General features: G+C 41.0%; 1 protein-coding gene across 1 annotated transcript in view; it reads left to right on the forward strand.

Annotated features, from left to right (window-relative positions):
* The window catches only part of LOC128698117 (monocarboxylate transporter 12), an 84,878-nt gene that overhangs the window by 23,249 nt on the left and 47,922 nt on the right, over nucleotides 1–13,707 (forward strand). The window contains exons 5-6 of the mRNA XM_070097656.1: nucleotides 7,879–8,149; nucleotides 12,578–13,234. Coding sequence (XP_069953757.1) covers nucleotides 7,879–8,149; nucleotides 12,578–13,234 — 928 coding nt within the window. The remainder of the gene's footprint in view (nucleotides 1–7,878; nucleotides 8,150–12,577; nucleotides 13,235–13,707) is intronic.

Genomic DNA, 13,707 nt, shown 5'->3' on the forward strand with positions numbered 1-13,707 from the left:
GTTTTAATATTTTTTTTCCATATAATTACTAGAAAATGACTCTTGCGATCAGCTACATAAAAATAAACGCTGGTGAATCCTAATTATATGTATTTTGGTGTTGATTTGATCTGTATTGGTTTCTCAACTTTAAAGCAATTTTTAATAAGTGGATTTTCTTAAAAAATAAAAAATATACAATATTTTCTTCTTATAGGTATGTAGAAAAATTTAAATATAATATAAATACGAAAAGACAATTTAGAATAAACTTCATTTTTAAATTAAAAGAGGAAAAACTTTCCAATTTTCAAGATGCTTTTCTGTATGATATAACAAGACGTACATGGACGTGCATGATTTTCAAGGAGGAACAAAAGTACCAGATAATTATTTAGTTGTAGCTAAATTAAGAGTGAGAGGAACAATATCATCAGTGAGTAACAAAGAAGTGAAAGTTTATAAATTATAGGAAAAGATAGTTAGAGTAAGATACAAGCAACTGCCGGCAGGAAGATTTGCTACTGAGAGTACAGATAATGAAGTGGAAGTTGAAGAGATATTATGCAGATTTAAAAATACCGTGGCAGAGAGTGCAGCAAAAGTTTGTGGATTTACGAGGTGGGTGAGGGAGGAAAGAGGAGCAACTGGTGGAATGATGTTAAAAGAATTTATCGGTAGAGAGAAAAAGTTACCATTTGAGAGGTTTTTACAAAGCTGAAAGGATATAAGAACAGTGAAAGAGAGGTTAAGAGAGTGATTAGGTTAGATAAGGTTGGTTAGGACAAGTGTTTCCTGACGCGGGTCTTAGTGGATGGCCCTTCATTTGGGGCTTTTGGTAATCTAAGAGAAGTTTTCTGCTGGCTTATCGGTCCACCGCTTTAAAAATTATGGTCATAGTTATAACCAACATATTAGTGTCAGAGAGTGGTGAGTGAGTGAAAAAGGAGAGGAAATGAGAGAGCAGTTGAGGTTCTGTCAACAAATTTAGCTGAGAATGAGAAAGTTGTGGAGTGAGATTAATAAGATTAATAACCTAAGAAATCCTATGGAATAATGTATTTATAAGTTAAAAACAGAAGAACATAAGAACATAAGAAAGAAGGAACACTGCAACAGGCCTACTGACCTATGCGGAGCAGGTCCATGTCCCCCCCGGATTAGACCAATGACCCCCCCGGATTAGCCCAATGACCCACCCAGTCTGGTCACCTCCACTCAAGGAAGCAGCACAAGCTAGTCAGGTCCAACTCACACCCACCCACACCCACTCATGTATTTATCTAACCTATTTTTAAAACTACACAACGTTTTAGCCTGAATAACTGTACTCGTGAGTTTGTTCCACTCATCCACAACTCTATTATCAAACCAATGCTTTCTTATATCCTTTCTGAATCTGAATTTTTCCAACTTGAAACCATTGCTGCGAGTCCAGTCTTGGCTGGAAATTTTCAGCACGCTATTTACATCCCCTTTATTTATTCCTGTTTTCCATTAATACACCTCGATCATATCCCCCCTAATTCTACGCCTTTCGAGAGAGTGCAGATTCAGGGCCCTCAGTCTATCCTCATAGGGAAGATTTCTGATACATGGGATCATCTTTGTCATCCTCCTCTGTACGTTTTCCAGAGCATTTATATCCATTCTGTAATACGGTGACCAGAACTGAGCAGCATAGTCTAAATGAGGCCTAACCGAGGATATATAGAGTTGAACAACCTGAGGAATTCTATTATTTATACTTATAGATATGAAGCCAAGAATTCTGTTAGCTTTATTGTGAACACTAATGCACTGTTGTCTTGGTTTTAGATTACTGCTAACCAGAACTCCTAAATTCTTTTCGCAATCAGTAGTATTAAGATCTACATTATTTAGTTTATATGTGGCATGGTTATTTAACTGTCCAGCATTTGGAACTTTGCATTTGTCAATATTAAACTGCGTCTGCCACTTCTCCGACCATTGCATCAGTCTATTCAAATCATCCTGTAGTGTTCTAGTGTCCTCATTAGAATGAATTGGACGGCCTATTTTGGTGTCATCAGCAAATTTACTTATGTCGCTATTTATTCCCTCATCTATGTCGTTTATGTAAATTGTGAACAACAACGGGCCCAACACTGACCCCTGAGGAACAGTGTTTACATTGAAACATGTAAGTGAATGATACTTGGATAAAGGTAAAGTTGTCGCTGCATTTATGAATTTAGAGAAGACATGTGATATGGAGGACAGCAAAGCAATGCGACAGATGTTGCAAGTATATAGAATAGACAGTAGATTACTTAAAGCTGATAAGAGTTTCTGTGAGGATAGTGCGGCTAAAGTTAGTGGACGTAGCAGAGAGAGAGAGAGAGTGAGGGAGAGAGAGAGTGAGGGAGAGAGAGAGAGGGAGAGAAAGAGAGAGAGAGAGAGAATAAGAAAGAGAGAGAGAGAGAGAGAGATGTTGATGTTGATGTTACCACCCCTACACATCTTGAAATGATGTTCTTCAAGCTCTGCATAAACACTAGTACCTCTGTACTAGTATGTGCAATGTACAGACCTCAGTGGCAACATGCAGACCCATCAACTTCCTAATGGAAAATATTGACTCCCTTCTGCTACAACACAACTGTCAACATATCATAATTGTTGGTGACCTCAACCAGCACCTTATACCTTATACTTTGATGACCTTCTTGCAGTATTTGACATGAGAAACTTTGTTGATTTCCCTACTCACATCTCTGGCTCCTCCCTTGACCCAGTGGTGAGTGATCTGGCAGAAGGCATAGTCACTTGTCAACCCTTCGGCTACGTTGGATCGTCTGACCACAAGGCTGTTTTTACGACACTTAAGATCCCAACAGAACGAGGTGAGGAGTCCACACTCACAACCTGGCTAAGGGAAAGAGGTAATTGGCCAGCCCTTTGCTCTGAGCTCGCCACCACCGATTGGAATGCTCTTCTCCAAGGGGATGTTGACAACCAAGTGAAAGCCTTCACTGGACACATCCTTAATCTACAACAAGAACACATTCCTCACCGGCAATATGTGACAAAGCCTACAGATCAGCCTTGGTTTGGCTTTCGTTGTAGAGAGGCTGCTAATGCTAAGTACAAAGCATGGCGAAGGTATAAGAGACATCCTACCACCTATAACAGGAACTTGCACAGGCAAGCCTGTAGGTATATGGGTGATGTTCAAAAGTGGGCCATTGCTAAATGGGAGGTGGACACTAAAAGAAAGCTAGCATCAGGTAGGGTATGCTCCAAAACCTGGTGGTCCCTGGTCAAGGACAGATAAGGTTATCTGCCTGATGAACTCATTCCACCTTTAAATCGACAGGATAGGGCCACCTCTACTAGTAGTCAAGAGAAGGCGGACCTCTTTGCTGAACACTTTGCTACCAAAATGCAAGTTCCTGATCCAGCAAGGGACCCTCTTTGGCTAGCTGCAAGAACTGTGTCAAAACTGTCAGTGGTGACAATAAGGCAGGAGGAGGTGCATTTCCTTCTTAAATCGCTTTAACAAGAAAAGGCTGTGGACCCAGACAAGTTGAGCCCAAGATTGCTGAGATGTGCAGACCAGCTAGCAGCACCTCTAACTCGCATCTTTCAGCACTGCCTAGTACATTGTAAATGGCCCTCTCTATGGAAAGAGGCAAAGGTAGTCCCTGTTCACAAAAAAAAGAGCAGAGCAGAAATCAGCAACTACAGACCAGTGATACTCCTGTCAATCACTGGTAAGATCCTTGAGACAATAATCTCAAGGCAAATGACAGCGTTTTTTGACTACCACTCACTACTTTGTGATCGTCATTATGGCTTCAGGAAAGGTTACTCTGCTCCTGATCTGTTGTTAAACCTCTTCACTAAGTGGCACCAGTCACTGGATGAATCCAAAGTCAGCTGTGTGGTAGTACTGGACTTTGCTGGCGCTTTCGACCGGGTGTGGCACCAGGGCCTCTTAGCAAAACTTCAAGCACTGGGAATTGCAGGCTCTACGCTATGTCTCCTCAGTGATTACCTTCATGGTAGATCTCTAAGTGTAGTTCTCAATGGAACGGAATCAGCAAAACATCTTATTGAGGCAAGTGTTCCACAAGGAATCGTACTGGGACCATTGTTATGGAATGTCTACTTCAACGACCTTCTTCATCTCATCCCAGAATCACATGCATATGAAGACGACTGTACACTGACATTCACTTATCCAAGAGAAGAAATGCCAGCTGCTCTAAGCTACATCAATCACCAGCTGAGAGCTATATCAGCTTGGGGAAATAGATGGCAAGTAACATTTGCACCTGAGAAAACGCAAATGACGATCGTCTCTAGGCACCATGATGGTAATGCTGGTGCAGTAGTAAGGATGAATGGGAGGGTGTTGGCACCTGGAGAAGAAGTTGATATCCTTGGGGTGAAATTTGACTCCAAACTAACCATGAAGAACCATGCTGTAAATCTTGCAAATAAGGCAGCCAGGAAGCTTACAGCACTTCGCCGTATCTCGCATCTGCTTGACAGTAGGGGTTGCAAGATTCTGTACGAGGCACCAGTATGCTCACACCTTGAGTATGCTCCACTTTCTTGGCTTGCCTTCCCCCCTCTCATCTGCGACTGCTTGACAGAGTAGAGAACAGAGCAAGACGTCTCATCTCTCGCCTGGACCAATCCTGGATAGATCTGTCATTTCAGCAGAGTCTTCAACGTAGGAGGGATGTGGGTAGCCTTACTGTTATGTATAAGGCCAATATTGTCAATGTACCACACTTGGATCCACTTCGAAGACAGCGTGAAACAAGCTTTTATGCCACAAGACGGGCAGAAAGCAGCCACTTCACTCTGGCTGTACCCTTCTCCAGAACTTCACTCCATCTGAGATCATATATACCCAGGATGACTCGAGTATGGAACACATTCGTACAGCATAATGATGTCAACGAGATAAATTCAGTTGATCAAATGAAAATGCTGGCCCACAGATGGCTCCACCTTCATCCTGTTCCCTACTTGTATATCTCATGACAATACAAATGCTTTCAAATGAGCTGATGTAGGTAACAGCTCTTAGCTTGCCAATAAAGTTAGGAATCCTTAACCTGTAAATAGCTTGTCAATAAAGCTAGGGATCCTTAACCTTGTCAAACCCTGTGTAAAAGAAAAAAAAAGAGGGAGAGAGAGAGAGAGAGAGAGAAAGTGAATGTCTGCAGATACTGAGAATGGACTTGTCATTGGATGGGTCTGTGGTACATAAAGTGAATCATAGTAATAATGAGGGGAAAAAAGTGGTTAGTGTTTTGATGCATAAATGGAGACAAAGAACATTATCCATGGAAACAAAAAGGAAATCTATGAAACATGTCATGAAACATGGATTTTAAACATTGCAGCGAAGAGTGGGCTGGAGGCAGTGGAGATGTGATGTACCATGGTAATGTGTGAAGTGAATTTTATGCAGAAAATTCGTAGTTTAAATATTTGAAAGGGGTGCGTGGTTACTAATAGTAGACTTACTGTTCAGAGTGGTTAGAGGTGGTTTGGAATTTTAGAGAAAATAGAGCGAAACAAGGATGGCCTGCAGAGTGTGTACATTTGTAGTGGAGGTTAGGACGGGAATGGAACCTCCTAGGAAAGGTTTAAGGGAAAGAGTAAAGGAGGAACACTATGCGAGAGGCTTGAACATCCAACAGTGTATGTGAGGGTGCGGAGTGGATCTAGGTGCGACCGTTTCTTCGATGCAGTCGTGCAGAAAGGAAGAACGGTTCTTGAAGCTGTGTGCCCTCAGCAGGAAAGAAAGGTAGTCTCTCCTTCTGAAAGCACACAGCTTCAAGAACCGTTCTTCCTTTCTGCACGACTACATCGAAGAAATGGTCGCACCTAGATCCACTCTACACCATCTCCCGGATACTAAACAGTGTGTGTGAGCGTGATAGAATGGAGAGAATGGAGGCAGTCAGTTTTATGGCTTGATGTGCTGTTGGACTGAGAGCAAAGTAGCATTTATGAAGGGATTCACAGAAACCGATGAGCCAAAAGGATTGATACAGTCCCTGCCTAGATACAGTCCCTACACTCGGAAGGTGGGGTTGGAATCTTGCAGTTTGCAGGGAAATCTGAGTTATAGTGCTTTCACATCTTGTGAAAGGTGAAATTGATTCTTCTTTTCCGGGTCATCCTTCCTCGATGGGAGTAGATTAGAGTGTTAGTAAAACCTCAGAAAGAGAATAAATTATGCATGATCAAAGTCACTAGTGGCTTGTTCGTCCACGAACAACTAGACATATTGTACGCAAACAGTTTACTAGGCCTTAAAAATGTGTTTTCAAGAATTGTAAAGGAATGTAAGAAGGAACCAAACAAACAATTATCAAGCCTCTCTAGAAGATCATTACATATGAGCACCTTGCTGGACGAATAGAAAAAGGTAAAATTGATAACAGTTTAAAAAGTGGAAAATAAGTTCCTAGCTTCAGTTTACAGAATAAGTAGCCTAACATCAGTTGTGGGAAAAGTAATGAAAAAAATAGTTGGTGCATTTTGAAGCCTCTTCGACAGATATAATTTAATCATTGAATATCTGAGCGGTTTTAAAAGGGAGTTTTCTGGTTATTAAGGATTTACTGAAAATTTTGTTAGGTTACAAGAGTCGAAATTTTCCCCTGGGTCGATGCAACACATCAAGGCGGCTCATCTTTGTCAGGTCAGAAAGCTGGACAATAATTTAAATATTGATTCAATTCTAAGCAATATTTCACAAAACAGCGCAACTAATAACTGGAATAGCTTTGTAATTTGGGGCAACAGTGATGTATAATATATGGATACTAAATGGCGGCCTATATTCATACATTTCTTTTTGATGAATCCTGTTTATTTGTTTCCAATGTTTCCTTAAAGAACAGTTTTCAATATTAATGACCACTTGGTTATACCAAAATTTGAAATAATACGATATATTTATCAAATGTTCAGTGTTTAACTGAACATTTGAAAAGAATAAAAAATGATGCAACTTAAAATAACGTTTGATTAACTAAGTGAGAAAAAGTGATCCACCAATGATCTGGCCTCACTTTTGTACTCCCATTAATGCTGTCTTCTGATCCTAGTTGTGACCCTGGGTTCCAGCCAAGAATGGCAATGCCAATCTCAATTTCTTGGATCAAGAGCCCTTCATTGGAATTGAGGAACCTCTCTTGAAATGAGTTTCGTGAGTAACTCACACCTTTTCTGCAGAATAAAACTAAATTTTGTTTTTATTCTGCTCTGTCTCATTCCAGTCCTCATCCTTCACATTTATGTCATCCGGTTTTAATGATTTAACTGTCACTGTGAGATATGTGGAAAAACAACGCTTTCGTGTTCTCATAAGCACAGCTTTAAAGGTATTAACAAGAAAGACTTTCAGTGACGGTGCCTCGATGTCAGTGACAGGCTGACGATTTAAAGAAATGGAGCTACCCTCCCTTTTATTGCATCGAATATTATTCAGTACAATTTCCCTTCGGGATTAGAGCTCCCTCTCATGAAATAAATTAATATATAACGCAGCAACAAAAAAAAATTTAAATTTGTCAGAAGAAAATCACTTAACACAGGAGTTTGTCATAAGCTGTAGTGATGATGACCAAGGTCTCTCGATCTCAGGAATTGAATTTATCCTCCTTAATTATTTTTTATTTCTCCATGGGCTATTGGAGCTTTATTATACTTCATATACTTGCACATTATTTCATGATCACAGCCTTAGTCCTATCTTCCAGAGATAAATAATAATATTATTTCTGTAGGAAAACATTTTTGCCAGAAGAGCAAAATAACGCGATACAATACATTTATTTCCATTGTTAACAAATTTCTATAACACTGTACAGTTCATTTACATTTCTTTTTTACCCTTAGGTAATGGAGGATACAGTATCGCAGTGTTTCGGGATTATGTTCTCCAATTTTTTGAATGAGTTACGGACGTCCTCCATTGTCACTGCTTTGATCTACAACACGTCAAGCTTCTCACGGTGTATGACTGGGCTTTTCGTGGGACCGCTGGTGTCTGAGTTTGGCTGGAGGAAGGTGGCTTTTGTGGGATCCATCACGCTCTCCTTCTCCACCGTCGCCTCTGCCTTTGTCGCCTCTCCTTGGGTACTCCTCTTCACTTATTCTATTCTAGGAGGTGAGAATATGCACACATGCTAGAATGATATTTTATATTTTAGTGCATCTGACCATACTGTACATTGGGAAAGGTCACTGATCTAGTGACAGAAGGGGACATAAGTCTGAACACAAGCATTTGATCTTTGTTGTAGTCCAAGACATAACCACACCAGTGAACCACCATTTAAACATTCGACTTGTGTTACAGTTCCAAGAAGACATTATTAATGGAAATTCAGAATCAAGGTTTTAAGAAAAGCACAGTAGCAACATAACAAATTAGACTCAGGACAAGGAGGCTCCATAGTTCTTGACCATCGATTATAGGTCACACATGAAACAGGTTTTTACAATAATGGCTTCGGAATATTGGATAACTTCCTGAAGGTAAATCAGTGTTTTTCTGCCAAGGTGCTGTGGTACCCTGGCTTAAGAAGCCAGCTACTTAGTAGCAGAATTATTCGCAAGAAATATGAAGCCCAATAAAGAAGCAGACATTCTCCCTGCTTGCTAAACCATGTTTAGCAGTAAAGCAGGAAAACAAGCAGGCGGATATATGATATGACAGCAGACGTAGAAGAAGCTGTGTGCGCCTCTTTCAAGGAAAGTGAATTTTTTACACTCCAAGTAGATGAATCTACAGATAATGGAGGGAAGGTTCAACTATTAGCATTCATTCACTACATTAGTAACGGTAAACTAGTAAACCAGTTGTTTGTTGTAAAGCGCTTGAAGAAACAACAGCGAACCAAGATATATTCAGTACATTAAGTAGATGGAAGCTGATGATTTGTCCTGGAAAACCTGTGTAGTAATTTGTACAGACGGCATTTCGTCAGTGGTTTAATGAAAGGATTCGTATCATTAGTGAAGAAAGAAAATAGTCATGTCATAACAACACATTGTTTTCTCTACCGTGAGGTGCTGGTTGGAAGAACAACCGGTAATAAGTTGAAGGCTGTACTAAACAAAGTTGTAAAACTGGTGAACTGCATTAAAAATTCGCCACTTAAATAACTACTGTTTGGCAAACTATGTGAAGAAGTTTGGGCGAAGTATATGAATCTTCTGCACACAAAGACAAGATGGCTATGGATAGGCAAAGAGTTGTTACGAGTGTATGAACTCAAGGATGAGTTAGTTTTTATTACCATTGAGCAACAAGAAGAACTGACTCAAGAAATCGTAATGACACGATTGCAAATAAACCATACCCCCGGCCGGGATTGAACCCGCGGTCATAGAGTCTCAAAACTCCAGCCCGTCGCGTTAGCCACTAGACCAGCTAGCCACAATAAGATTCATCCAACTAGGTATATTTCTACACCATAGGAAAGTTAGCACAGGCACCTCTGTGACCACAAATGCAAGTTTTTACAGACGAATCTCCAGCTAGCGTGGCCGTGACGAACTCTAGCTCAAGTCCCTTCACTGCCGTCAACATGACTCAAGAAATCGTAATGACACGATTGCAAATAAACCATACCCCCGGCCGGGATTGAACCCGCGGTCATAGAGTCTCAAAACTCCAGCCCGTCGCGTTAGCCACTAGACCAGCTAGCCACAATAAGATTCATCCAACTAGGTATATTTCTACATATTAGGAAAGTTAGCACAGGCACCTCTGTGACCACAAATGCAAGTTTTTACAGACGAATCTCCAGCTAGCGTGGCCGTGACGAACTCTAGCTCAAGTCCCTTCACTGCCGTCAACATGACTCAAGAAATCGTAATGACACGATTGCAAATAAACCATACCCCCGGCCGGGATTGAACCCGCGGTCATAGAGTCTCAAAACTCCAGCCCGTCGCGTTAGCCACTAGACCAGCTAGCCACAATAAGATTCATCCAACTAGGTATATTTCTACACCATAGGAAAGTTAGCACAGGCACCTCTGTGACCACAAATGCAAGTTTTTACAGACGAATCTCCAGCTAGCGTGGCCGTGACGAACTCTAGCTCAAGTCCCTTCACTGCCGTCAACATGACTCAAGAAATCGTAATGACACGATTGCAAATAAACCATACCCCCGGCCGGGATTGAACCCGCGGTCATAGAGTCTCAAAACTCCAGCCCGTCGCGTTAGCCACTAGACCAGCTAGCCACAATAAGATTCATCCAACTAGATATATTTCTACACCATAGGAAAGTTAGCACAGGCACCTCTGTGACCACAAATGCAAGTTTTTACAGACGAATCTCCAGCTAGCGTGGCCGTGACGAACTCTAGCTCAAGTCCCTTCACTGCCGTCAACATGACTCAAGAAATCGTAATGACACGATTGCAAATAAACCATACCCCCGGCCGGGATTGAACCCGCGGTCATAGAGTCTCAAAACTCCAGCCCGTCGCGTTAGCCACTAGACCAGCTAGCCACAATAAGATTCATCCAACTAGATATATTTCTACACCATAGGAAAGTTAGCACAGGCACCTCTGTGACCACAAATGCAAGTTTTTACAGACGAATCTCCAGCTAGCGTGGCCGTGACGAACTCTAGCTCAAGTCCCTTCACTGCCGTCAACATGACTCAAGAAATCGTAATGACACGATTGCAAATAAACCATACCCCCGGCCGGGATTGAACCCGCGGTCATAGAGTCTCAAAACTCCAGCCCGTCGCGTTAGCCACTAGACCAGCTAGCCACAATAAGATTCATCCAACTAGGTATATTTCTACACCATAGGAAAGTTAGCACAGGCACCTCTGTGACCACAAATGCAAACGCGACGGGCTGGAGTTTTGAGACTCTATGACAGCGGGTCCAATCCCGGCCGGGGGTATGGTTTATTTGCAATCGTGTCATTACGATTTCTTGAGTCATGTTGACGGCAGTGAAGGGACTTGAGCTAGAGTTCGTCACGGCCACGCTAGCTGGAGATTCGTCTGTAAAAACTTGCATTTGTGGTCACAGAGGTGCCTGTGCTAACTTTCCTATGGTGTAGAAATATACCTAGTTGGATGAATCTTATTGTGGCTAGCTGGTCTAGTGGCTAACGCGACGGGCTGGAGTTTTGAGACTCTATGACCGCGGGTTCAATCCCGGCCGGGGGTATGGTCAACAAGAAGAATTTTGAGTGACGCTAGCAGATGACTCTTGATCTTCAAAATTATTCTACTTAGTGGATATCTTTGTGCATTTAAACAAGGTAATTTCCAACATTCAAGACAACACTGAAAATATCCTATCTTTCGCTGACAAAATTAATGCACTGAGAAATAAATTAAGATTCTCGGTTGTCAAAATTAAAAAAGGCAACATGGAAAAGACCCCACATGTTACAGCAAAAATTAATAAAAAGATCATGTCATTTATTTTTGAGCATCTTAAAGTAATTGCAAAGAAAAAAATCAGTACAATATTTTCGAAACTCGTATAAGAATATGACTGGCTGAGAAACCCATTTATTGCATCAGTATTAAGCTCGTCGAAACTGAGTCTCACAGTAGAAGAATTTAAGGAAATTTGTAATGATGGCAGTCTGGACGAATTCTGGATAGAGATTAAGAATGAATATCTTCGAGCTGCGATAAAAGTTAGCAGTTTTCATGCTGGGTTGGGATTTTCTGTGCTCACAAACATAAAAATTAAGAAGAGGGAAAAGCTGCAGTCGGTCCAGGAAGAAAGAAGGGAATGTCTGTCCAATATTCCACCTAATGCCAAAAGGATCTACCAGTCACAACAAGCCCAAATATCTCATCATGAAAGTTACAGAAGACAAGTTAGTTTCTTTCTTTTGTTTATTTGATTGCGACCTATAATGTTTATGTATTACTTACAGCAACAGACTTGCATATTTTATATTTCGCATTTGTGTTTTATGGGAAGTTGATCAAATAGTAAATTGACTATGGGTGCCACAGAAGATGTTTGAGTTGAGTGACATTACTGACAAAAGGTTGAAAACCACTGTTTTAAATTATAAAAGGCTAATTTCTTAATCAATTATATTTCTTATATTATTCTCATTTACTGAAAAATTGAAGCAAAGTACATCTCATGGAGGTGGCCCGTGACCTGAGGGTCAGGGGTCAATTCCCGGCAAGGGTGAAAACATTGGGCGTGTTTCCTTATACCTGTTATCTATGTTCACCCATTAGTAAAATGGGTACCTGGGTGTTAGTCGACTGGTGTGGGTCGCTCCTGGGACAAAACTGACCGGACATGGTCCTCATAACAAGCAGATTTCCATATAGTAGTATATCAGTGATGCTAGCTAGGCCCGCATACCTTGTACATGTAGCGGTAGAAATTAAGATATTATTTTTTATTATCATTATAAATGGAAATGGATTTGTTCAGGTTTCTGTTTATGTACTAATTACACGATTTAAACATTTTTTATCAGTCTGTATAATGCCTTATTGAAAAAAGTAAATAAGTCTTAATTCATTTACATTCAACCAATCAGGATTTGGCTTTATTTATTATTTGCAGGAACCAGCGTCGGCATATTATTAGGCATCGGCTACACGATTGTGCCTTTCTACTTTAGAAAGCGGAGAGGCTTAGCCAATGACATCATAATGGCAAGTAACTGCGGAGGCCAACTGCTGGGATCTCCAATAATTTATTATTTACAATCTGAGTACACCTTCTCAGGCTCCATCCTCATTCTTGGCGGCATACTCCTCAACTGTTGCGTTGGCGCAACAGTCTTCCATCCCATTGAATGGCACTTGAAAACTACAACTACTAAACCAGAACACAATGAAAAGGTTAATGAAAGCGTTACTGAGAGTTCCTACAGTTCAGTTCGTAAGCCAATGTCTTCAAAAAGCAAGTGGGACATTATGACATGTGTGATATATTCCAGTGTTGCTAACTTGCGCATCCTTAGGTCGGCAAGGGCGGTCATCATAGCCATCAGTGCTGCTCTTATGTTTAATGGATACCATAATTTTCTGGCCTTCGTCCCTTTTGCTATGCAAGATTCTGGCTTTACTTTAGAAAATGCTGCTTGGAGTGTGTCTGTGTCTGCTATATGCAACATGTTAACAAGGATTATTGTGTCTTCATTCACCGACACTCGCTTTTTCAATTTTCGAATCTGCTACCTCATAGGCAGTTTTACAATCGCCACTTCTATGATCAGTAAGTAAATATAAAATGTCTTACATTACATATACAGGTCCTGCCGATTACACAAATAACCTGCACATAGAAGAGAGGAGCTTACGACGACGTTTCGGTCCGACTTGGACCATTTACAAAGTCACACTAACCAGAAGTGGAGCAGGACGGCTATATATTGGGAGGAAGAGGTAGTGGTGGTAGTAGTAATAGTAGTAGTAGTGGTAGTAGTAGTAGTAGTGGTAGTAGTAGTAGTAGTGGTAGTAGTGGGGAACTAAGGAGGAGGAGCCAGTCAAATATAAAGAAAGGGGTGCACTGCAAGGGAGCTAGGTGCCCATAGAGGGAGAGCAAGTGCACAGAGGTGAGGGGAAGGGGAAGTGATGAAATAAATAATGAAGGAACAGAAACACGCGACAGAAAAAAGACAAAAAAGGAAAGAGGAAAGGGGAAGAGGGAGAAGAAGAAAAAAAAATGAGGAATCAGGTTAAGTCACG

This window comes from Cherax quadricarinatus, chromosome 58 (genome assembly GCF_038502225.1).
Source record: "Cherax quadricarinatus isolate ZL_2023a chromosome 58, ASM3850222v1, whole genome shotgun sequence".
NCBI lineage: Eukaryota > Metazoa > Arthropoda > Malacostraca > Decapoda > Parastacidae > Cherax > Cherax quadricarinatus.